This window comes from Tenebrio molitor, chromosome 6, assembly GCF_963966145.1.
Source record: "Tenebrio molitor chromosome 6, icTenMoli1.1, whole genome shotgun sequence".
Classification (NCBI taxonomy): Eukaryota; Metazoa; Arthropoda; class Insecta; order Coleoptera; family Tenebrionidae; genus Tenebrio; species Tenebrio molitor.
In genome coordinates, this window is record NC_091051.1 from 4,142,441 (window position 1) to 4,165,308 (window position 22,868).

General features: G+C 38.2%; 2 protein-coding genes and 2 long non-coding RNA genes across 8 annotated transcripts; all 4 read left to right on the forward strand.

Moving 5' to 3' along the window:
- Nucleotides 1-102: 102 nt before the first annotated feature.
- Nucleotides 103-831, forward strand: LOC138133098 (uncharacterized). The gene is made up of 3 exons (XR_011160246.1): nt 103-290; nt 342-467; nt 518-831. It is a non-coding gene; the product is annotated as an uncharacterized lncRNA (long non-coding RNA).
- A 3,715-nt stretch (nt 832-4,546) lies between these two features.
- Nucleotides 4,547-7,723, forward strand: LOC138133092 (uncharacterized). 2 transcript variants are annotated; one of them, XR_011160245.1, is made up of 7 exons: nt 4,547-4,824; nt 4,873-4,995; nt 5,044-5,961; nt 6,009-6,452; nt 6,500-7,087; nt 7,140-7,295; nt 7,347-7,723. XR_011160245.1 is itself a non-coding variant. In XM_069050896.1 (6 exons), the coding sequence occupies exons 3-6, from the start codon at nt 5,893-5,895 to the stop codon at nt 6,664-6,666; spliced, it is 633 nt and encodes a 210-aa protein (XP_068906997.1). In that variant the 5' UTR covers nt 4,571-4,824; nt 4,873-4,995; nt 5,044-5,892; the 3' UTR covers nt 6,667-6,749. The 2 variants fall into 2 exon arrangements, 1 of the variants encoding a protein (XP_068906997.1); XM_069050896.1 differs by lacking the exons at nt 7,140-7,295; nt 7,347-7,723 and having other exon boundaries at nt 4,571-4,824; nt 6,009-6,281; nt 6,329-6,452; nt 6,500-6,749.
- Nucleotides 7,724-8,569: 846 nt separating this feature from the next.
- On the forward strand, nt 8,570-9,044 carry LOC138133105 (uncharacterized). The gene is made up of 3 exons (XM_069050910.1): nt 8,570-8,737; nt 8,784-8,966; nt 9,033-9,044. Exons 1-3 carry the CDS (start codon nt 8,570-8,572, stop codon nt 9,042-9,044), a joined length of 363 nt encoding a protein of 120 aa, XP_068907011.1.
- Nucleotides 9,045-13,217: 4,173 nt separating this feature from the next.
- LOC138133304 (uncharacterized) lies at nt 13,218-19,729 on the forward strand. 4 transcript variants are annotated; one of them, XR_011160315.1, is made up of 5 exons: nt 13,828-14,417; nt 14,467-16,047; nt 16,094-17,274; nt 17,323-19,443; nt 19,492-19,729. It is a non-coding gene; the product is annotated as an uncharacterized lncRNA (long non-coding RNA). The 4 variants fall into 4 exon arrangements; XR_011160316.1 differs by having other exon boundaries at nt 14,467-14,625; nt 14,676-17,274; XR_011160313.1 differs by having other exon boundaries at nt 14,467-17,274.
- Nucleotides 19,730-22,868: the final 3,139 nt, after the last annotated feature.

The following is a 22,868-nucleotide window of genomic DNA, read 5'->3' on the forward strand; positions in this document are numbered from 1 at the left end:
TTATTTTTCCAACAAATTCCGCTTGACGAAGTCATCACCACAGCTTTTTGCCGTTCGCAATTTCCTTCTCTCTCAATTCTCGTTGACGTTACAAAAACAAACACACTTTTAGAACGCAGTTTCCACTCGCGAGAGGATCAGTCTCGCAACAATAAGACGAGTGCAAGATGAGAAAACATTTTGGAAGGGAGCAAAATGGCTACGACTCAACTGCCAGATTGTGCCACAATCTTGACTTTTTACAAGGGTGTCAGACAATCTTGACTTTTTACAAGGGTGTCAGTCATGTTGTAAGTACCTAATTTCTTGGTGTCATTTCCTTGTTAAGTGTTGGATTTAAGGTGATAGGAATGGCGATTATTATTTTGTCGGAAGACCGCGTAGTACTGGTTCTCCCTAAACTGGTGAACTTATTTGGTGCTTTTCAACTGGTACTTGGGTCGGTGCTACTACGGGGCATAACTAAGGTATGCGGGTACTTTCGGTGCTTTGTCTTTAGTTACGATGTGTACTGCAGGCTTCCAGACACCACATTTCCGCTTACCTCATTTTGAACGTGGCGTCGATACTGTTAGAAAAGATCTGTGCAGTTTATCTGCTGGTCTTGCTCTGGGATCTTCCTGTGGCTCCCCTAGTACTACTGTTCTTCTACTTCGCAATCTACTGTGTGTTTAGATGGACACTTTTCTACTGCGTCTATAGCTACAATCGACAACTTGACGAAGGCCAAAACTTTGAATTTGCAATTTGCATAACTTAATTTTTTTTATGACAATTGCAAAAAATTATACTGTTTGAAGCGTAATAAAATAACTTCTTATTCAGAAACAATACAGGGTGTTATTGAAACTTGTACAGATATTTTAAGCACGAGCTACTGGTTTCATATAGAACTCACTCGGAAAAAATATCTAAAAAATTCTATGGCAAAAGATAAAATGACATTTATTTTTGGAGCTACAATTTTTTTTAATTGCTTTTAGTCTTCTACGTTGTCAAACAAACTCGTAGGTAAAATTTCGGCACATTTTAAAAATACACCCTGTAAAATATGATATACAGTGTGAATTTTTAAAATGTGCCGAAATTTTACCTACGAGGTTGTTTGACAACGTAGAAGACTAAAAGCAATTAAAAAAAATTGTAGCTAAAAAAATAAATAAATGTTATTTTATTTTTTGACAGAATTTTTTTTTTTCCGAGTTCTACATGAAGCCAATGGCTCGTGGTTAAAATATCTGTACAACTTTCAATAACACCCTGTATAATGTAATCTTCCCGTTGCACAAATACACTGCTTCCGTTTTCCTTATGTCATTTGGCGTAAAATTCTTAGCTGAGCCACCGACTGGATCTAAAAATACTTCAGATCAACACGACTCGCTGCGATGCCAGTGTGTGAATGAACTGTGAAGTTTTAATGTGCAACTCCACAAGCTCTGGTGTTCAGATCGTTTTGCAAAATGTGTAAATATCTGGGAGTTCGCTGGAGCAAAATTTGTGTCGATTATGGTGGCGTCGTCGATGTCGTAAGTCCTGTTGTTTCCGGCGCCACTCCAATAATTCGATATTTTCGAGGCGACAGGAATCGCTTTGCTGTTCCTTAAGGACTTCTTGATCCCTTTGGAAGACTACGACGTCCACAATTGTGTGATAATCGCGGCTGCCGTGTTCCTGCTGGTGAAAGGATCTCTCCTGGTGGTGGCTCTGCGCGTGGGCAGAAAAATTCGGGTGTCAGTTCTGGTGTACTTGGTGGTCACCACGCTCTTCATCTTGCTCGCCAAAGGCTACACCATCTACCTCGGCATCAAGAAATTCCATGAGACTGAACAGCTACTCCGTTACGTCTACTCCGACTCGATGAAGTTTCATTTGAGGGGGCCGATTCTTGCAGCTTTCTTCTTTATCTGTCCAACTGTCTTCATGCTGATGTGGAACCTGCAGCTCTACCTGTACCTGTTTTATCGAAGCTTGTCGCGAAGCGACCGCTCCACGAGGACGCTCTAGGAATTAGCACTTTCCCGAAATAATGTCCATTTATAATTTTTCTGCGAAACAATTTTGAATCATAATTTGGCAGCGACCTCAATCTGGCATGTTCAGGCGAGCGTCACGCACTCAAACTTAAAAATAAATCAGTGCAAAGTTGACGCGAAGAGACGAGGAACTGGTAAAAAATGCCCCGAGATTGTTATCCCACCAAAGTGGGGGCTTTTGCCGCCGCCGCCATCAATCTAGTGAGTACATCAACTCCTCAAGCTCACAGTGCAACAGCTAAACTTCCAGATGGTGGGGGGTTTGACCTTAGGTGGCGCCATTTACAAAGTTGCCGTCACGAAAAGCGGCAACGTTGGAGTTGTCATCGTCATGTTCCTGCTGAGCATCCTGCTGATACACAGTGGACTTCTCTTGATCATCGGGATAGTTCTGGTCAGTTCCAGTTGTAGTTGTTATTCTTACTAGATTGAGTGCTTCCAGGTGGACACCGCTCTGGTTTTTTTGTATCTGGTGTTGAACTCCATCAACTGGATTGTGGCAACTGTCATGATACTCAAGGAGACGGCTTCGACTGCAGCTCTCGCCAAACAAATCGTGTTTACGCTTGTTTTGATAGTCGCGTGGTGCTTCGAATTCGTGGTATATAAGTTTTGTAAACAGATGTCGCGTCACGGTGTGGTTTATCGAGCAGATGTAGAGACACCAAGAGGTGGTTATTGCAGGAACTTCAAGTGACGACAAACAAATTTGCGTTAGGCTGAGGATAATTTAGTTTTGTAATTCTCTGTTGTGTTTATTTTATACAGATTTGTCTTGTCGTATTTATAGTTCAGCCAAGAACAATATCAGCGAATTTGGCTCAAGATGTGATTAAATTATTTTGCAAAATTTTCAATTTCGTGATATTCCTCCGTCATCTTTAAATGTCATAATTTTTATAAAACATTTTTTTTAAATATGTAGAAGAGTTTTAGAAATTAAAGGGTTACCAGTCAGATTGGTGAAGCAACAACGCATGACGTCACGTGGCCGCCATGTTGCCAATATGGCGCCGAACACATTTTAACCAACAAAATTTATAGATTAATGTTTGTGTGTTTAGAAATTTTGTTTTGAAGAAATCTAAAGTAAAATTTAGTGCGCCTTGAATCTTTTTAGTCAGTCAATGAATGTACGAAAGCTGGATGAAAGAGAGGGGTCAAAATCCTGCGACGCCAGGAAGTCTGGCGACTTTCGCGCAAAGCTCTGCTCGTCCCTGCGAACTAAAATAAAACGAAATGATCACGACAAATGATGTTAACAGTTCGCGTTTAAAACTGTGCACCTACCCCATGGCTTTCATCACCCCCGTAAGTACTCCCACCAATCAAACACCAACAAATCATTCGTTGTAGATCGCCGGAGCGTTGCTTTTCATGATTTCAATAATCAGACTGATACTATCGATTAACACAAGAAACGAAATCTTCTTGACCGACATTTACTCCTTTACGGTACCTGTACTGGTCGGTGTGGTACTCGTAGCAAGTGGAATCTTTCTTTTAATCGGTGTGATGCAGGTTTTTCGCACATCTTTATTTTGCAACCCCTAAAATACTTTTTCAGGAGAAAGGTACGTGGATTTTTTTGTACCTGGCAGCGAGCACCCCCGGCTTGGTGTATTTGACGTGTGAAGTTGTAACTTTAGATTTCTTGTGCGAGTTAAAAATTGCAATACTAGCATCTTTGGTGGCGATGTTGTGCGATCAAATTTGTGTCCTGGGATATTTTCTAATAGTCGTCAAGAAAAAGAGGACCGAGAGCATGGAGGATCTGATGATGTACGAGTATGGATATTTAAATTACACCATGTCGAATTCATCCGAAAGTATTAGTAGTGTTTAAGTCGTACTTACTTTAAGACACTTTGCTTAAAACGTTCTTAGATAGAAAAAATTGTAATTACTCTAGTTAGAAATAAGCTCTTTGATAAGTGTTGAAATGGCGGACGCGCTGGCAATAAAAACAGTTTTTTCATGTTCTAATTATGTTCATTTACGTTGTCTTAGTTTTTTCCATAACTAAAGTGTCTTTCTTCAACTTGTATATTCTTGAAGAAAGGTAAATACAGGGTGTTATTGAAAGTTGTACAGATATTTTAACCATGAGCTACTGGCTTCATGTAGAACTCGGAAAAAATATCTAAAAAATTCTATCAAAATGACAAAATGACATTTATTTTTTGAGCTACATTTTTGTAAATTGCTTTTAGTCTTCTACGTTGTCAAACAAGCTCGTAGGTAAAATTTCGGCACATTTTAAAAATACACCCTGTATATCATGTTTTATAAAATGTATGCCAATGCAAAGTAACCTATAGGAAATATGCTTTAAAATAAGGAAACCGCATTGGTGTACGTTTTATAAAATATGATATACAGGGTGTATTTTTAAAATGTGCCGAAATTTTACCTACGAGGTTGTTTCACAACGTAGAAGACTAAAAGCAATTAAAAAAAAAAATGTAGCTAAATGTCATTTTATTTTTTGACATAGAATTATTCTATTAAACCTGCAAACGCAGTACTGTCAGTACTGCAAGAGCTTGAACGAAATAATCTTTTCTGATAAATTCTCCACACACGAAACACGTCAAACATCAAAGACACAAATGGATAAATACACTGATTCACTTGTCTGGGAAATGCAATAGATAAGGTACTGGATCGTACTGGTAGTCGCATCTTGCGCAGTTTGTTAACAAATCTTTGCCTCGTTGGATCAACAAAAATGTCTTCGAATTGTTATGTGACTGGTGTCGTATATTTAGTAATTGTCTTCAAGTTGGTGAGTCCCTTCGGTACTTCGTTACGTTAGTTTCAATGAGTTTCAAAGGTCGTGGGCCTCACTAATCTGCTCTACGCGCTGAGTGGACACCTGGAAGTCAATACATTTCTGCTGTTGGTATCGGTCATTTCCATCTCTCAGGGATGTTTACTTCTTTACGGTGTCATCAAGGTCAGTAAAAATTTTGTTGTTGTAGTACTCCTCATCTCAGTATTTTAGCGGAACGCAAGCTACGTCCTGGCGTACCTGATACTCTGGGGGTTGAGTCTGATAATTGGCATAATTGCAATGTTTGGAGTTCTCCTTTCCCTTAGTGGACATGATGGGGATTCTCCAGACCAGAATAGTCCTCCAGGAGCAATAATTGTATTTGTTGTGGCCAGTTTGGCGATAATCTGTGCCCTTCAGTACTGCGTTTATCTATATTACAAGGATCTCAAAGAAGACACAAAAGTGTCAAACGTAGTCTACATTTGTAGGGAGGTCCGGTTGGAAGTTGATCCAAGTGAGAAAAGTCACGAGGAACCAATTGCGAATTATACTAAGTTAAATTAAAATTGTGCTTAATTAGTACAACAACAATACGAATAAATTAGTTTATCTTATTTTTGTTTGGATTTGTCGCTGCAGTTCATTATTTTGTGGAATCTCCAAGAAAACGAGTGTATCACATAGGTTAGTGATAAGGTTGTGATGATAACACTGTTTGTTTTATTTCCATGATGAGACGAAGGCAAAAAAATAATTGATTGATTAGAATAAAAAAAAAAAAAAATTGATGTTTGGGGAGCCCCCCAAAAGTGCTAAAAAATATTGCCCCCTCACCCTGAAGGCGTGATTTTTTCGGTGCACCTCGCGAACGTTTCACTCGCTCTCCCAGCTCCCAAATTAGCAAGTGTTCTAGAAGCGGTGCCTGAAGGGGACAAGCGTCCCGCCTGAAATCAATATAGTGCAATAGTTGCCAGAAAGAGACGACTGGAACAAGGATTCCATGGCGCCAAGAAGTCTGGCGACGCTTCCCATCAATGAGAGCTCTCAGTGTGTCTCCTGTTTTAAGAGCAGCCGACGATGCCGAAACACTTCTGCTGCTGCTTCAGTTTGAAAACTGGTGCCGTCCTCATGTCTTTCCTCAACCTCGTGAGTGCCCCCGTCGGTGAAAAAATTAATACAACCGCCGTTTCCAGCTCGAGGGACTGGCACAGGTCATCATCGCCGTCACGCAATTTTCTAACCTAGAGAAAGATGGCGACTTGCGCGACACGAAAACCGCCGTCATCGTCAACACCCTCAGGAACATTTGCGACAGGACGAATCTGTGCAACGAGACCGCGGTCGCCACGAAAGTGGCCTTCCAGCAGCCGGGGTTCGAGGGGAGCGTCACGCTCTTCACCGTCTGTCTTCTGGTGGGGATCTTGTCGATTCTCAACGGGCTGCTGCTGCTGATCGGCTTGATCCAGGTGTGCTCGAAAGGTGACGTTTTGATTGGTAACGTTGGTGTTTTTAGGCGAAGGAGAGGTACGTCTTGTGGTACCTCCTCTTGGGTTCTGCGTGTCTCTTCATCGTCACGGTTTACACAGGAATCAACATGTTTGCTAACAAATATCTTCTGCTGCTGTTCGTCGTTTCGAGTAAGCGCGCACTCACTCTAAGAATTTTTGTGACTCTTCAGTTTCAGTCTTCATGTGGTACGGACAATTCTCGATGTACAACTTCTACGAAGAAGTCGCGGAGTACAACACAGTCAAAGCTGGAGTCATCGAGATCGCCTACACTGGAGACGCCAACAGTTATGTCAACTCTATGCTGCCATCTGAAGGATCTATTGACAACACTTCCGTCTAGATCAGTCGACAATAACCAGTGCCAATGTATATTTATGAAGTTGCTGTTTATGTTTTTTGACAATAAACTCTTTGTCAATCTTTTTTGGCCCCCTAATCACATAACAGTGTCAGTGGCGTCTCGCAACAAAATGTATTACAAACACTTGTCCAACAGTGGCGTAGACCTCCAGCAATTTAAAATTCAAATTCGGCAAAATAACATTGAACGGGACCCCTGGCCACTGGTTAATTTTTGCACGTACCATTGTGACTTGCACGCTGCATGACAGTGTCGAGGACGAGTTGTGCGATTGGCTAAGACCAGTTCAACGTGCACAAGACAACGACTCATCGGTAACATTCTTCACACAATAAACATGGCGGACAATCGTCAAAGTTTTGTTACAGTTGTGACACATTACAGATCCATCGCTCACATCGTAAGTACCACTCCAATCATCAAATCACCACATTCGACAAGTTGCTTTTAAGGTAGAAGGACTAATAATCCTGTTATGGTCATTTCCGTTTCTATTTACATCAAATCGGGATGAGAGTATCATTCCAGGTTACTTCAGGGCGATTTCTGTTTTGTACGTCATCGCGGAACTGGTGCAAGGATCGTTGTTACTCGTTGGCGTGATCAAGGTCAGCCGACATTTTAATTTCTCTTTCGACGAATGAGAACGTGTGTTGCAGGTTAACAAAAAGATAAACTTAGTTTATCTAGTGGCGAATGCGATCATAACAATTGTCAAGCAAATTTCGCTGTTTGTGATTCTGATTTATGGAATGCATCCACTTTTCACGTACTACACTGTTGCGTATTATGCTTTTGATTGGTCCACGTACGCTTGTACCGTGCTGTACTACCGGAATCTGTGCAAAAGGGAGCGGCGGCAGCGCAACCAAGAGCGAGAACACCAACCGACGCTGATTTAAAAATTCATACCAAATACTGCGTTTGTACTTTTTTCTTGTCTTGCTAACGCGGTACTGTCAGTACTGCAAAAGCTTGACGCAAAAAATGAACGTGTTGTTTATGTTTCTTGACAATAAACTCGGTGTCAATCTTTTTTGGTCCACAATGCAGGGTATTTCAGGAGTGATAATGTGCCCCTGGATATGGACATCTAGGTTTGCTTTCCAAATGTATTGTGGGTTGCATTCTCACTCGTGAAATACCCTGTATACACAACCGATTACTTTACCAACCACACTCTTCATAATTGACGACTAAATTGTAACTGATGCGTGACTAACAGCATTGCAACGACTCTCTTTCAACAAAATATTTATCTTATTGACCAGTTACACCTGGAGCAGTGACAATGTCCAGTGTAGTTGCGTTTCTGCACAAGATTCACCGCCCCATCTCTATCCTCTCTCTCTGTGTGTTGTACTTCTGGAATGTCTCCGGAAAGACCAAACGCATGTATCAAATTCTACGAACGACGAGTGCAGTAATGGATGCAATGGCGGACTTCTTAGCGGCGGCCATTTGTATTATAAACACGTTTGCGGTGAGCGACCTTGAGCTGCAATCCATTTGGAAGTCTTTGGAAAAGATTGACAAGTTTCTCGACATCAAGAGCGACACTAGCTTTGTAACAACACTCCACAAGTACAGACACGTTATTATTGCGACACACTGTATGACAGTTGTGACCTTCGGATGGGACGTCTCCTCTAGGACTCTGACTTTTGGTTGGGACGTCTACCAATACAATATTGTGGTGTTGATTTTCTTGTACAAATTCTTGTTGATGGTGCTTCAAATCTATCTCTTGTCAAGATCACTAGACAAGAGATTTACGCATCTACATCAAAAATTCGTCTCTTTGACAAACCACACTGACCAAAACTTCGTGCTTTCCGAAACTATCAACTGCATGAAGTGTCACTACTCCTTGGGTGAGATAATGGAAAAACTGGGACAACTCTACGGTTGGCAAATGTTCCTCACTGAAAAAATGCTTGTCTTGTACCTCTCCGAAACTGTATACTTCCTCTACTTGCTCACCTCCACAGGACTAGTTTTTCACCTGGTTCAAGTGATTGGTTACGCCTTCTGGACCACCTTCATGCTGGTAATTCTTGTTTTTCCTTGGTACAAAGCTGATTGTAATCACGCAGGTGTGCGGATTGATGCTCGTGTTTTCTTGCGACAAGACCAACACAGACGCAAAACTGAGTGTCCAGCTTTGTTACAATTTGATTCGGGAAAGCGAGTCGTCAACGGTGAGGAAGATGTTGAAGCAGTTTGCACGCCAAGTGGGTCAGGTGGACCCGAGAATTTGTTATCCGGAAGGGACACCGGTTGATCGTAGAATATTTTTCAGAATCGTGGGAAGCGTTATCAGTTATTTGATCATTGTGTTCCAGTTTGACAGTTAATCAGGAGAAATGCTTGTCCAGACTTGTGTAACCAAGTAATTGTAATAAAAATTAACTGATCGATACCTTGTGGACAATACACACAATAAAAACATCACCCAAGTAATTACATAGATACCTACATTTGCGTGTTGGTGGGTGTGGAATTGTCATGGCGTTGCCATCTATTTTGTCCCAAATCTATTCAACAATGTTACTCGTTGCAATAATAGCGATAAACATTTGGCTTGTTTTCGGTAAAGTTAACTTCATCTATGAAAAAGTATCTTTGTCCTGTGTCGTTATCGACGCCCTCGGCTCCTCTGTAGTGGCTACAAATTGCATCTTAGACTGTCTCTTTAGAAACTTCATTTATCGCCATAAAGTGTCTCTTTTTCGTACCTCTTTGGACAAAACTGCAAACTTCTTATATTTTACAAATCACAACAACAAACGAAGAACTGTTAAACTGGTAACACATTTTATCACTATTCTAATGTTTGGTGTTAATATTTACACCAACTTCATATATTTACATTCTACCATATACGACATAATGGTGTGTTTTTTAATGTATAGAATACTTTTGCTAGTTTTGTGTGTTTATGACGACACCAATGCCATTAAAGATAGATTAGTTTTGCTCTCGCACAAAATAGAAAAATTAGTACAGTTCTCTGATACGGAGATTGACAATTTGGACACTAAAGCTGTAGATACCTTCAAGTGCTATTTTGTGTTGGTCGAGTCGATGGATAATGTGGGCCAAATCTATGGTTGGCAAATTCTCATTACATACACAACCATTGTTTTCTGGATGGTGGGAACTATTCATTATTGCTACGAGATCCTCAATATGGGTGTAAATAACGTGATAATTATATTGGCCAATATATTGACAACGGCGATGTTAACTGTATCTTTCCAGTAAAAGTTAAACGCTCTTTATCATATTTTCTTTTAGATATATGGAATTTTAATTTTCTTCTCTTGTGACGAAGCAAACAAGGTGATACAGTCAATACTGTTGTTGTGTCAAAATCTGGTTGCCAAAACTCGACCCGAGACTAAAATCAGGGGAGTTTTAGAGCTTTTCTGTTGTCACATTGGTCAAGAAAAGCCACAAATTCGCTGCCCTTTAGGAATACCGATTGATCGTAGATCTTTCTTCAACATCTTGAAAGACGTCATCAGCTATCTGATTATCATATTTCAGTTAGATAATTGATGTTGTAAAAGTATAAACTGTATTTGATTTAAATTTTCTAATAGTTTTGTTAGATTGTAACGAATGTTCTAATAAATTTGTGGTCCAGCAGGTGGTTTTCTCTCTCTTCCCAAACGTAGGTCCTCTTTTTGGTTGACAAATTCTTCAGAAACATAACTTATCACAGCTTCATTTGTTGTGATAAATGACAAATTGAAGTTCTCTCGAATAAGAGAATAATAAGACATACTTCACAATGTTGAACTTGATGAACTTTTCAATTGAACACTCGATAGTTCTAGAATTGCGTGTTGAAGTAATTGTGATGAAAATGATCTGATCAATGCTTCGTGACAAACCATTACAAAAAAATCACTTTAGTAATTAGGTGAAGCTGGAAAAACTTCCATTTTCCATTTCCATTTTAGTGAGTTTAAAGTTGTCATGGCGTTGCCATCTATTTTGTCCCAAATTTATTCAACGCTTTTACTCCTTGCAATTATATCGCTGACCGTTTGGCTCAGCCTCAGTAAAATTCTCTCAGTATATAGACAAATTCCTTTGCCCACTGCCATTTTGGATGGCCTTGGCTTCTTCTTATTCGCTGCAATTTGCTTTATAAACTGTCTTTTTGAAGACTTTCTTTACCGCCACACATTGTCTCTTGTTCGCACTTCTTTAAACAAAACTGCAAATTTTTTAGAGTTTACAAATCGCAACAACAAACAAACAATTGTTAAGGTATTAACCTATCTCGCAACTTTTGTGACATTTGGTTTTACTATTTTCACCAACAAAAACGTTCTGGGTTCAAAGGTTTTCAAGTACAACTTAGTGGGAATGTTTTTAACGTACAGAATCCTTTTGCTGGTCTTGTGTGTTTATGACGCAGCCAATGCAATTCAAAATAGATTAGTGTTGCTCTCTCATAAAATTCAAAAACTAGTACAGCTCTGTAACACACAATGACGATAAAGCTTTCCAAGCTGTTGACTGCTTTAAATGTTATTTTACATTAGTAGAGTCGATGAACAATATTAGCCAAATCTATGGTTGGCAAATTCTCGCCACTTCTAAAATGATCGTTTTGGTAATGGTGGGGATGATCTATTATGTCTCTCAGTTATTCAATATGGGTTTAAGCAACGTCATGTTCATGCTAAGCAATGTGTTGACGACGACACTATTAATTGTAAGTGTGTAATAAACCTTAGACACTCTTTATATATTACTTTTCTAGTTGTATGGATTTTTAATTTTCTTCTCTTGTGACGAAGCTAACAAGATGACACAATCAGTACTGCTATTGTGTCAAAATCTGGTGAACAAAACCCGACCCAAGAGTGAGATCAGGCGAGCTTTGGGACTTTTCTGTTGTCATATTGTTCAAGAAAAGCCACAAATTCGTTGCCCCTTGGGTCTCCCGATTTATCGTGGATCTTTCTTCAACATCTTGAAAGACGTTATCAACTATCTGGTTATCGTCTTTCAGTTAGATAATTGATCTTGTAAAAATATAAATCCAAAAATATGTCAATCAGAAGGAAGTGGAGAAAAATTGTAATGGATTTAAAATTTTTAATAGTTTTGTTCGATTGTAACGAGTGTTCAAATAAATTTGTGGTCAAGAAGGGCGTGGTTTTCTCTCTTGTTCGGTAGATCGTCTTTTGACAAATCCTTCAGATCCGTAAGTTCACTTTGATCACACGTTCATTTGTTGTGAAAATGACAAATTGAAGTTTCCCGTTCATTTCACATTACTTCCCTGACTCTTTCTACAGTTTCTAAAATTCGTATTGATTTTAACCTTCCTCTGTCACAAAATATTTGACAACTGGTGAAGCTACGCCACAAGTTAACAGAAACAAAAGGAAGCACCAGACCACTTGATCACTTTTTTTTTAACCCACGTTGTAAATATAGAGTGATTCAAAATGATTGTGGATAAATATGGCAACTATGTACAAAAATGTATGTGCCAACTGTGTGGGTGGGGTAGAGTTGACATTTGTATGACATTTCATAAGCGTGCATTTGATGCCCGTTTGCACCACATATCAGTTTAATAAATATTGATGTAGTTTAGTTTAGTTTATTCACGCCAAAAGAGCAATTACAAGAAAAGAAAACACACATGAAGCATCAGCAAGAACAAAATGTATCAGGTGCACAGAACTCTCCTACAATCACTCTTGAACTTATTTATCGAGACTCCACAGAAGTCTAATACATTACAATAAAGGTTGGCCATCAGGCGGAGGGCACTATTCAAGGGTGAATTGTAGGAGTAATTGTGTTTATGGCAGTAAACATGAAACAAATTCGGGTGTCTGAGGTTACATAAAGGAAGCCGATACGCAGCAGAGCATCAGAAGAGTCAACATTGTAATTAATTATTTTATGTAGAAAACACAGCTTGTGACAATCCCGTCTGGTTTTAAGTGAGGGCAAAGACATGTAAGCGGCTACAGAGTGCAAATCATCAAAATTAATATTTTGAGTTGTCAGCTTATATTTCAAATACTTCAAGAAATTGTTCTGTACCGACTCGATACGCGAAATGTGAGTACCGTAAAAAGGTGACCAGATAACACAATTGTATTCTAATGTGGAGCGGACCAGGGAATTATATAATATTATAATCGTTCTGGAGTTCTTAAAATCCGCTGTCCATCTTTTTAAACATCCCAGCATTTTTCTTCCCCTAGAAATCAAGAAGTCGTAATGTTCATGAAACGATAGATTGGAATCGAGAAAGAGAGCCAAGTCTTTGATGACATTGATAATTTCTAGCTGCTCCCCTTCCAACGAATAATAAGGAACGGAGGGCACAGTTTTCCTGTTGAAACACATTGCCTTGCATTTGCAAACATTAAGTTTCATACCATTGCGTGCGCACCAGTTTTCAATTCTTCTGACATCCTTCTGAAAATCAAATACATCCAGCTGCGTTTTGATGATTTTATAGATTTTGAGATCGTCCGCGTACAGTAGCGATGCCGAGGTCAGACTATCAGTGATGTCATTGATGAAGATTATGAATAATAATGGCCCGATAACAGAGTCCTGCGGTACTCCAGAAGTGCTGCAGTATGCAGACGACCTCACACCCTTAAATTCATTCAATTCAAAAGGATCTTGTGATTAACAGTGGTCAAATGCTTTGCAAAAATCAGTATAAATGCAGTGCACATCAAAACCGCCCTCAAATGCATCAAAAACATCATTAACAAAGGCAAAATGATTGGTTACCGTAGATCTATTAGCGAAAAACCCATGCTGTGATGGACTGATAACAGTTTTGAAGGAAGCGGACAAGTATTTGGCAACTAGCTTTTCAAAGACCTTGGCGGAACTGATAGAATACTGATGGGTCGGTAATTCTCGAAGTTTTGTTTAGAGCCAGATTTAAACACTGGGGTAACAAGAGCTGATTTCCAGCAGTTCGGAAAATCACCTGAGTTGAGTGAATACTTAAAAATACGCCACAAAGGATCAGCAAGTGATGTACAGCATTTTCTGTAAAAAATTGGAGGCAGCCCATCTGGCCCAGCGCCTTTATTACAGTCGAGATGAGTAAGTTCATAAAAGACACTTTCTGAAGTAAAGTCAAAGTTTTTGAAATCAACGCTCAAACCGACAGGATTGTCACAAGCAGAAGCAGGCTGTGTGGTGACCGCATCATTATAAACAGAAGAAAAATGTTCGGCAAAGGTATTAACAATATTGTCATTACCACTTACTTATTGTGGTAGATCATGAGATTCGGTATTTCGTTACATTTGGTATGTTCGTTTATATATTTCCAAAATTTTTTCGGATCAGATGTAATAAAATTTTCAGTGCGTTTTATGTATTCTTTGTATGATTTCTTCAGGGCTTCTTTGCATTGTGTTCTGACTGCAGCAAATGCAGCATAATCATTCGCAATGTGACTGATTTTATAGCGACGATGCAATGTTGACTTCCAGCGAATTAATCGTTGCATTACGCATCCACGTAGCGTTATCTGTGAAAACACGCGATGACGACATGGCTTCTTTACAAAAAAATCCAACTCTAGTATATATGATCGAAGGACTCATCAGTATTCAGTACTGATCCACATTCTTCACACAATAAAGTTGGCGGACAATCGTCCAAGTTTTGTTACAGTTGTGACACATTACAGATGCATCGCTCACATCGTAAGTACCACTCCAATCAAATCACCACATTCGACAAGTTACTTTTAAGGTAGAAGGACTGATCCTAATCCTGTTATGGTCATTGGCGTTTCTATTTACATCAAGTCGGGGTGACTATATGATTTCAGGTTTCTACAGGGCAATTTCTGTTTTGTTCGTCACCGCGGAACTGGTGCAAGGAGCGTTGTTACTCGTTGGCGTGATCAAGGTCGGCCGACATTTTAATTTCTCTTCCACGAATGAGAAAGTGTGTTGCAGGTTATCAAAAAGATAAACTTAGTTTATCTAGTGGTGAACGCGATCATAACAATTGTCAAGCAAATTTCGCTGTTTGTGATTCTGATTTATGTAATACCTCCACCTCTACTTTTCACGTTCTGCATTGTTGCGTATTATGCTTTTGATTGGTCCACGTACGCTTGTACCGTGGTGCACTACCGAAATCTGTGCAAGAGGGAGCGGCGGCAGCGCAACCAAGAGCGAGAACACCAACAGAAGCTGATTTAAAAACTCTCACCAAATACTGCGTTTGTACTTTTTTCTTGTCTTGCTAACGCGGTACTGTCAGTACTGCAAAAGCTTGAACGCAAAAAATGAACGTGTTGTTTATGTTTCTTGACAATAAAGTCGTTGTCAATCTTTTTTGGTCCACAATGCAGGGTATTTCACGAGTGATAATGAGCCCATGGATATGGGCATCTAGGTTTGCTTTCCAAATGTATTGTGGGTTGCATTCTCACTCGTGAAATACCCTGTATACACAACCGATTACTTTACCAACCACACACTCTTCATAATTGACGACTAAATTGTAACTGATGCGTGACTAACAGCATTGCAACGACTCTCTTTCAACAAAATATTTATCTTATTGACCAGTTACACCTAGAACAGTGACAAAGTCCCGTGTAGTTGCGTTTCTGCACAAGATTCACCGCCCCATCTCTATCCTCTTTCTCTGTGTGTTGTACTTCTGGAATGTCTCCGGAAAAACCAGACTCATGTATCAAATTCTACGAACGACGAGTGCAGTAATGGATGCAATGGCGGACTTCTTAGCGGCGGCCATTTGTATTATAAACACGTTTGCGGTGAGCGACCTTGAGCTGCAATCCATTTGGAAGTCTTTGGAAAAGATTGACAAGTTTCTCGACATCAAGAGCGACACTAGCTTTGTAACAACACTCCACAAGTACAGACACGTTATTATTGCGACACACTGTATGACAGTTGTGACCTTCGGATGGGACGTCTCCTCCAGGAGTCAGGCTTTTGGTTGGGACGTCTACCAATACAAATTCTTGTTGATGGTGCTTCAAATCTATCTCTTGTCACGATCACTACACAAGAGATTCACACGTCTACATCAAAAATCGTCTCTTTGACAAACCACACTGACCAAAACTTCCTGCTTTCCGAAATTGTCAACTGCATGAAGTGTCACTATTCCTTGGGTGAGATAATGGAAAAACTGGGACAACTCTACGGTTGACAGATGTTCCTCACTGAAAAAATGCTCGTCTTGTACCTTTCCGAAACTGTATACTTCCTCTACTTGCTCACCTCCACAGGACTAGTTTTTCACCTAGTTCAAGTGATTGGTTACGCCTTGTGGACCACCTTCATGCTGGTAATTCTTGTTTTTCCTTGGTACAAAGCTGATTGTAATCACGCAGGTGTGCGGATTGATGCTCGTGTTTTCTTGCGACAAGACCAACACAGACGCAAAACTGAGTGTCCAGCTTTGTTACAATTTGATTCGGGAAAGCGAGTCGTCAACGGTGAGGAAGACGTTGAAGCAGTTTGCACGCCAAGTGGGTCAGGTGGACCCGAGAATTTGTTATCCGGAAGGGACACCGGTTGATCGTAGAATATTTTTCCAAATTGTGGGAAGCGTTATCAGTTATTTGATTATTGTGTTCCAGTTTGACAGTAAATCAGGAGAAATGCTTGTTTGGTTTTTTCCAGACTTGTAAAACCAAGTAATTGTAATAAAAATTAAGTGATCGATACCTTGTGGACAATACACACAATACAATAAAACATACCACCCAAAGAATTAGATACCTACATTTGCGTGTTAGTGGGCTGTGTTAGTGGGTGTGAAATTGTCATGGCGTTGCCATCTATTTTGTCCCAAATCTATCCAACAATGTTACTCGTTGCAATAATATCGATAAACATTTGCATTGTTTTCGGTAAAGTTAACTTCATCTATAAAGAACTAACTTTGTCCTATGTCGTTATCGACGTTCTCGGCACCTCTGCAGTGGCTACAAATTGCATCTTAGACTGTCTCTTTAGAAACTTCATTTATCGCCATAAAGTATCTCTTTTTCGTATCTCTTTAGACGAAACAGCAAACTTCTTGCATTTTACAAATCACAACAACAGACGAAGAACTGTCAAACTGTTAACACATTTTACCACTTTTCTAACCTTTGGTGTTAATATTTACCCCAACATCAACTATTTAGATTCTACCATATACGTCATAATGGGGTCTTTTTTAATGTATAGAATATTTTTGCTAGTTTTGTGTGTTTATGATGCCACAAATGCCATTAAAGATAGATTAGTTTTGCTCTCGCACAAAATAGAAAAATTAGTACAGTTCTCTGATACGGAGATTGACAATTTGGACCCTAAAGCTGTAGATACCTTCAAGTGCTATTTTGTATTGGTCGAGTCGATGGATAATGTTGGGCAAATCTATGGTTGGCAAATTCTCGTTACATACACAACCATTGTTTTCTGGATAGTGGGAACGATTTATGATGGCTACAAGATTTTCAGTATGGATTTAAATATCGTGATAATTGTATTGGGCAACATATTAACAACGGCGACGTTAACTGTATCTTTCCAGTAAAAGTTAAACGCTCTTTACCATATTTTCTTTTAGGTATATGGAATTTTAATTTTCTTCTCTTGTGACGAAGCAAACAAGGCGATACAGTCAATTCTGGTGTTGTGTCAAAATCTGGTTGCCAAAACTCGGCCAGACACTAAAATCAGGGCAGTTTTGAAGCTTTTCTATTGTCACATTGGTCAAGAGAAGCCACAAATTCGCTGCCCTTTAGGAATACCGATTGATCGTAGATCTTTCTTCAACATCTTGAAAGACGTTATCAACTATCTGATTATCATCTTTCAGTTAGAATATTGATCTTGTAAAAGGGTAAATCGAAAAAAATCTAAATTAGAACGAAATGGAGAAACACTGTAGGTACCTATTTAATTTAAATTTTATAATAGTTTTGTCGATTGTAACGAGTGTTCTAATAAATTAGTGGTCTAGCAGGTGGTTTTTTCTCTCTCTTTCCCAAACGTAGATCGTCTTTTTGGTTGACAAATTCTTCAGATGCATAAATAGCCCTAACCTAACTTTTGTCAGTGATCTTTTAAGACATACTTCACAATCTTGTAAAAAATTCAAAGACTACTCAAGAACTTTTCAAGTGAACACTCGATAGTTCTAGAATTGCGTGTTGAAGTAATTGTAATGAAAATGATCTGATCAATGCTTCGTGAACAATACATTACAAAAAAAAATCACTTTACTAATTACATGAAGGTGGAAAATTTTCCATTTTCCATTTCCATTTTAATGAGTTTAAAGTTGTCATGGCGTTGCTATCTATTTTGTCCCAAATTTATTCAACGCTTTTACTCCTTGCAATAATATCGCTGACCATTTGGCTCAGCCTCAGTAAAATTCTCTCAGTATACAGTATATATGTCCCCGGATTGAGTTTACAAGAGGAAAAAAAAAATTATTTTTGATTTTACGTAAAAACTTCAGAGGAATAACATTTTTTGCTTCATCTGAAACCCCCATTTCCGTTATTAAAATCTCAGTAGTGATACACTGTATTCTTAAATTAACATTTTTTGTTCAAATTTGGACTTAATTTTTATGTTATAAATTTTATTACAATTGGCCTGGTTTTTTGACAAACAACTTATTACTGTTGCAAAATGTTGTCTTTAGAACAAAGAATTTATTTAATCCAATGTTGGACCGATTTTTGTCACATAATTACAAAATTTAATGAAAAATGTTATGTATCAGACATGGGTGTTCAGAAGCTTAAACTTCGATACAGGGTTGAATGATGTACAGAAAACGGCGCATACTTAATAGAATGGTTTTATATTCAATTATCATTTGATTTTTTTTAAAAAAAAAGGTAAATATTTTTTCTGCATTTTCTTTGATTTTAATGTTAAGTCTTCCTCTGTGTTGAAAAATACTTTTTAATAACAAAAATGGGGGTTTCAGATGAAGCAAAAAATGTTATTCCTTTGAAGTTTTTGCGTAAAATCAAAAATAAAATTTTTTTCCCTCTTGTAAACTCAATCCGGGGACATACTGTATAGACAAATTCCTTTGCCCACTGGCATTTTGGATGCCCTTGGCTTCTTCTTATTGGCTGCAATTTGCTTTATAAACTGTCTTTTTGAAGACTTTCTTTACCGCCACAAATTGTCTCTTGTTCGCACTTCTTTAAACAAAACTGCAAATTTTTTAGGTTTTACAAATCGCAACAACGAACAAACAATTGTTAAGGTATTAACCTATCTCGCAAGTTTTGTGACATTTGGTTTCACTATTTTCACCAACAAAAACGTTCTGGGTTCAAACGTTTTCAAGTACAACTTACTGGGAATGTTTTTAACGTACAGAATCCTTTTGCTGGTCTTGTGCGTTTATGACGCAGCCAATGCAATTCAAAATAGATTAGTGTTGCTCTGTCATAAAATTCAAAAACTAGTACAGCTCTGTAACACATAGAATGACGATAAAGCTCTCCAAGCTGTTGACTGCTTTAACTGATATTTTACATTAGTAGAGTCGATGAACAATATTAGCCAAATCTATGGTTGGCAAATTCTCGCCACTTATAAAATGATCGTTTTGGTAATGGTGGGGATGATCTCTTATGTCTACCAGTTATTCAGTATGGGTTTAAGCCACGTCATGTTCATGCTAAGCAATGTGTTGACGACGACACTATTAATTGTAAGTGTGTAATAAACCTTAGAAACTCTTTATATATTACTTTTCTAGTTGTATGGATTTTTAATTTTCTTCTCTTGTGACGAAGCTAACAAGATGACAACATCAGTACTGCTATTGTGTCAAAATCTGGTGCACAAAACCCGACCCAAGAGTGAGATTAGGCGAGCTTTGGGACTTTTCTGTTGTCATATTGTTCAAGAAAAGCCACAAATTCGTTGCCCCTTGGGTCTCCCGATTAATCGTGGATCTTTCTTCAACATCTTGAAAGACGTTATCAACTATCTGATTATCATCTATCAGTTAGATAATTGATCTTGTAAAAGTATAAATCGAAAAATATGTAAATTAGAAGGAAGTGGAAAAAACTGTAATTGATGTAACATTTTTAATAGTTTTGTTCGATTGTAACGAGTGTTCAAATAAATTTGTTGTCAAGAAGGGCGTGGTTTTCTCGCTTTTTCAGTAGATCGTCTTTTCAGTTGACAAATCCTTCAGATCCATAAGTTCACTTTGATCATACGTTCATTTGTTGTGATAAATGACAAATTGAAGTTTCCCGTTCATTTCACATTACTTCCCTGCCCTGACTCTTTCTACAGTTTCTAAAATTCGTATTAACTTTAACCTTCCTCTGTCACGAAATATTTGACAACTGGTGAAGCTACGCCATAAGTTAACAGAAACAAAAGAAAGCACCACTAGATCACTTTTTTTTGAACCCACGTTGTAAATATTGAGTGATTCAAAATGATTGTGGATAAGTATGGCAACTATGTACGAAAATGTATGTGGCAACTGTGTGGGTGGGGTAGAGTTGACATTTGTATGACATTTCACAAGCGTGCATTTGATTTTTTCATACCATTGCACATTGATTTGACAATTTTCAAAATTGCGCGACTACGACCTGTCAAAGAAATGTCAACTCTGTCCTACCCATACAGTTGCCACATACATTTTCGTACATAGTTTCCATACTCATCCACAGTCATTTTGAATCACCCAATAGTAGACCACTGTTCACTAATTCTCGTCAAAAATTCTCATATTGACCAATAGTTCTAGAGTTGTGTATTTAAGTAATTGTAATGAAAATTACCTAATCAATATTTTGTGCACAATACATTAATGAAAACATCACTCTAGTAATTACGTGAATGTGAAAAAAGTTCCAATTTAGTGAGTTTGAAGTTGTCATGGCGTTGCCATCTATTTTGTCCCAAATTTATTCAACACTTTTCCTCCTTGCATTAATATCGCTGAACATTTGGCTCAGTGTCGGTAAAATTCTCTCATTTTATGGACAAATTCCTTTGCCCACTGCCATTTTGGATGCCCTTGGCTTCTTCTTCCTGGCTGCAATTTGCATTCTTAACTGTCTTTTTGAAGACTTTCTTTATCGTCACAAATTGTCTGTTGTTCGCTCTTCTTTAAACAAAACTGCAAATTTTTTAGGGTTTACAAATCGCAACAACAAACAAACAATTGTTAAGGTATTAACTTATCTTGCAACTTTTGTGGCATTTGGATTTAATATTTTCACCAACAAAAACGCTCTGGGTTCAAACGTTTTCAAGTACAACTTGGTGGGACTGTTTTTGACGTATAGAATCTTTTTGCTGGTCTTGTGTGTTTATGACGCAGCCAATGCAATTCAAAATAGATTTGTCGTGCTCTCTCAGAAAATCCAAAAACTAGTACAGTTCTGTAACACACAGAATTACGACAAAGCTCTCCAAGCTGTTGATTGCTTTAAATGTTATTTTACATTAGTAGAGTCCATGGACAATGTTAGCCAAATCTATGGTTGGCAAATTCTCGCCACTTATAAAATGATCGTTCTGTTAATGGTGGCGACGATCTATTATGTCTACCAGTTACTCGATATGGGCTTAAGCCATGTTATGTTCATGCTAAGCAATGTGTTGACGACGACACTATTAATTGTAATTGTGTAATAAACTTTAGACACTTGCTAGATACATATATTACGTTCTAGGTCTATGGATTTTTAATTTTCTTCTCTTGTGACGAAGCTAACAAGATGACACAATCAGTACTGCTATTGTGTCAAAATCTGGTGAACAAAACCCGACCCAAGAGTGAGATCAGGCGAGCTTTGGAACTTTTCTGTTGTCATATTGTTCAAGAAAAGCCGCAAATTCGTTGCCCCTTGGGTCTCCCGATTAATCGTGGATCTTTCTTCAACATCTTGAAAGACGTTATCAACTATCTGGTTATCGTCTTTCAGTTAGATAATTGATCTTGTAAAAATATAAATCCAAAAATATGTCAATCAGAAGGAAGTGGAGAAAAATTGTAATTGATTTGAAATTTTTAATAGTTTTATTAGATTGTAGTATTCAAATAAATTTGTGGTCGTGGTTTTTTCAGTTTTTCGGTAGATCGTGTTTTAACAAATCCTTCAGATCCATAAGTTCACTTTGATCACACGTTCATTTGTTGTGATAAATGACAAATTGAAGCTTCCCGTTCATTTCACATTGTGTATTGAAGTAATTGTAATGAAAATTACCTAATAAATGTTTTGTGCACAATACATTACTGAAAACATCACTCTAATAGTAATTACGTGAATGTGAAATAAGTTCCAATTTAGTGAATTTGAAGTTATCATGGCGTTGCCATCTATTTTGTCCCAAATTTATTCAACGCTTTTACTCCTTGCAATTATATCGCTGACCATTTGGCTCAGTGTCGCCAAATTTGTTTCATTTTATGGTCAACTGCCTTTGCCCACTGCCATTTTGGATGTCCTTGGTTCCTTCGTACTGTCTGCAATTTGCATTCTAAACTGTCTTTTTGAACACTTCTTTTATCGTCACAAATTGTCTGCTTTTCGCACTTCTTTAAACAAAACTGCATTTTTTTTAGGTTTGACAAATCGCAACAACAAACAAACAATTGTCAAGGTATTAACATATCTTGCAACTTTTGTGGCATATGGTTTTAATATCTACGCCTACATCAACACTCTAGGTTCAAAGTTTTTCAAATACAACTTAATGGGAGTGTTTTTAATGTATAGAGCCTTTTTGCTGGTCTTGTCTGTTTATGACGCAGCCAATGCTATTCAAAATAGATTAGTGTTGCTCTCTCACAAAATAGAAAAATTAGTACAGAATGACGATAAAGCTCTTCAAGCTGTTGATTGCCTAAAATGTTATTTTGTGTTGGCAGAGTCGATAGACAATATTAGCCAAATCTACGGTTGGCAAATTCTCGTCACTTATAGAATGATTGTTTTGTTTGTGGTTGAGACGATTTATTATGTCTACCAGTTGCTCAGCATGGGCGTGAGCGACGTCTTGATCATACTGGGCAACCTGTTCACGACGACGGTTTTAATTGTACATTAGCAATAACCCTAAAACCTTCTTCACACAATATATTAATTTCTAGGT

Bases quoted from the DNA above. Each gene is read 5' to 3' on its own strand.
- LOC138133092 (XM_069050896.1), top strand. From the start codon at position 5,893: ATGCCGAAACACTTCTGCTGCTGCTTCAGTTTGAAAACTGGTGCCGTC. The intron at 6,282-6,328 runs GTGTGCTCGAAA...TGGTGTTTTTAG, and splicing joins TGCTGATCGGCTTGATCCAG to GCGAAGGAGAGGTACGTCTT. The intron at 6,453-6,499 runs GTAAGCGCGCAC...CTTCAGTTTCAG, and splicing joins GCTGCTGTTCGTCGTTTCGA to TCTTCATGTGGTACGGACAA.
- LOC138133105 (XM_069050910.1), top strand. From the start codon at position 8,570: ATGGAAAAACTGGGACAACTCTACGGTTGGCAAATGTTCCTCACTGAA. The intron at 8,738-8,783 runs GTAATTCTTGTT...GTAATCACGCAG, and splicing joins TCTGGACCACCTTCATGCTG to GTGTGCGGATTGATGCTCGT.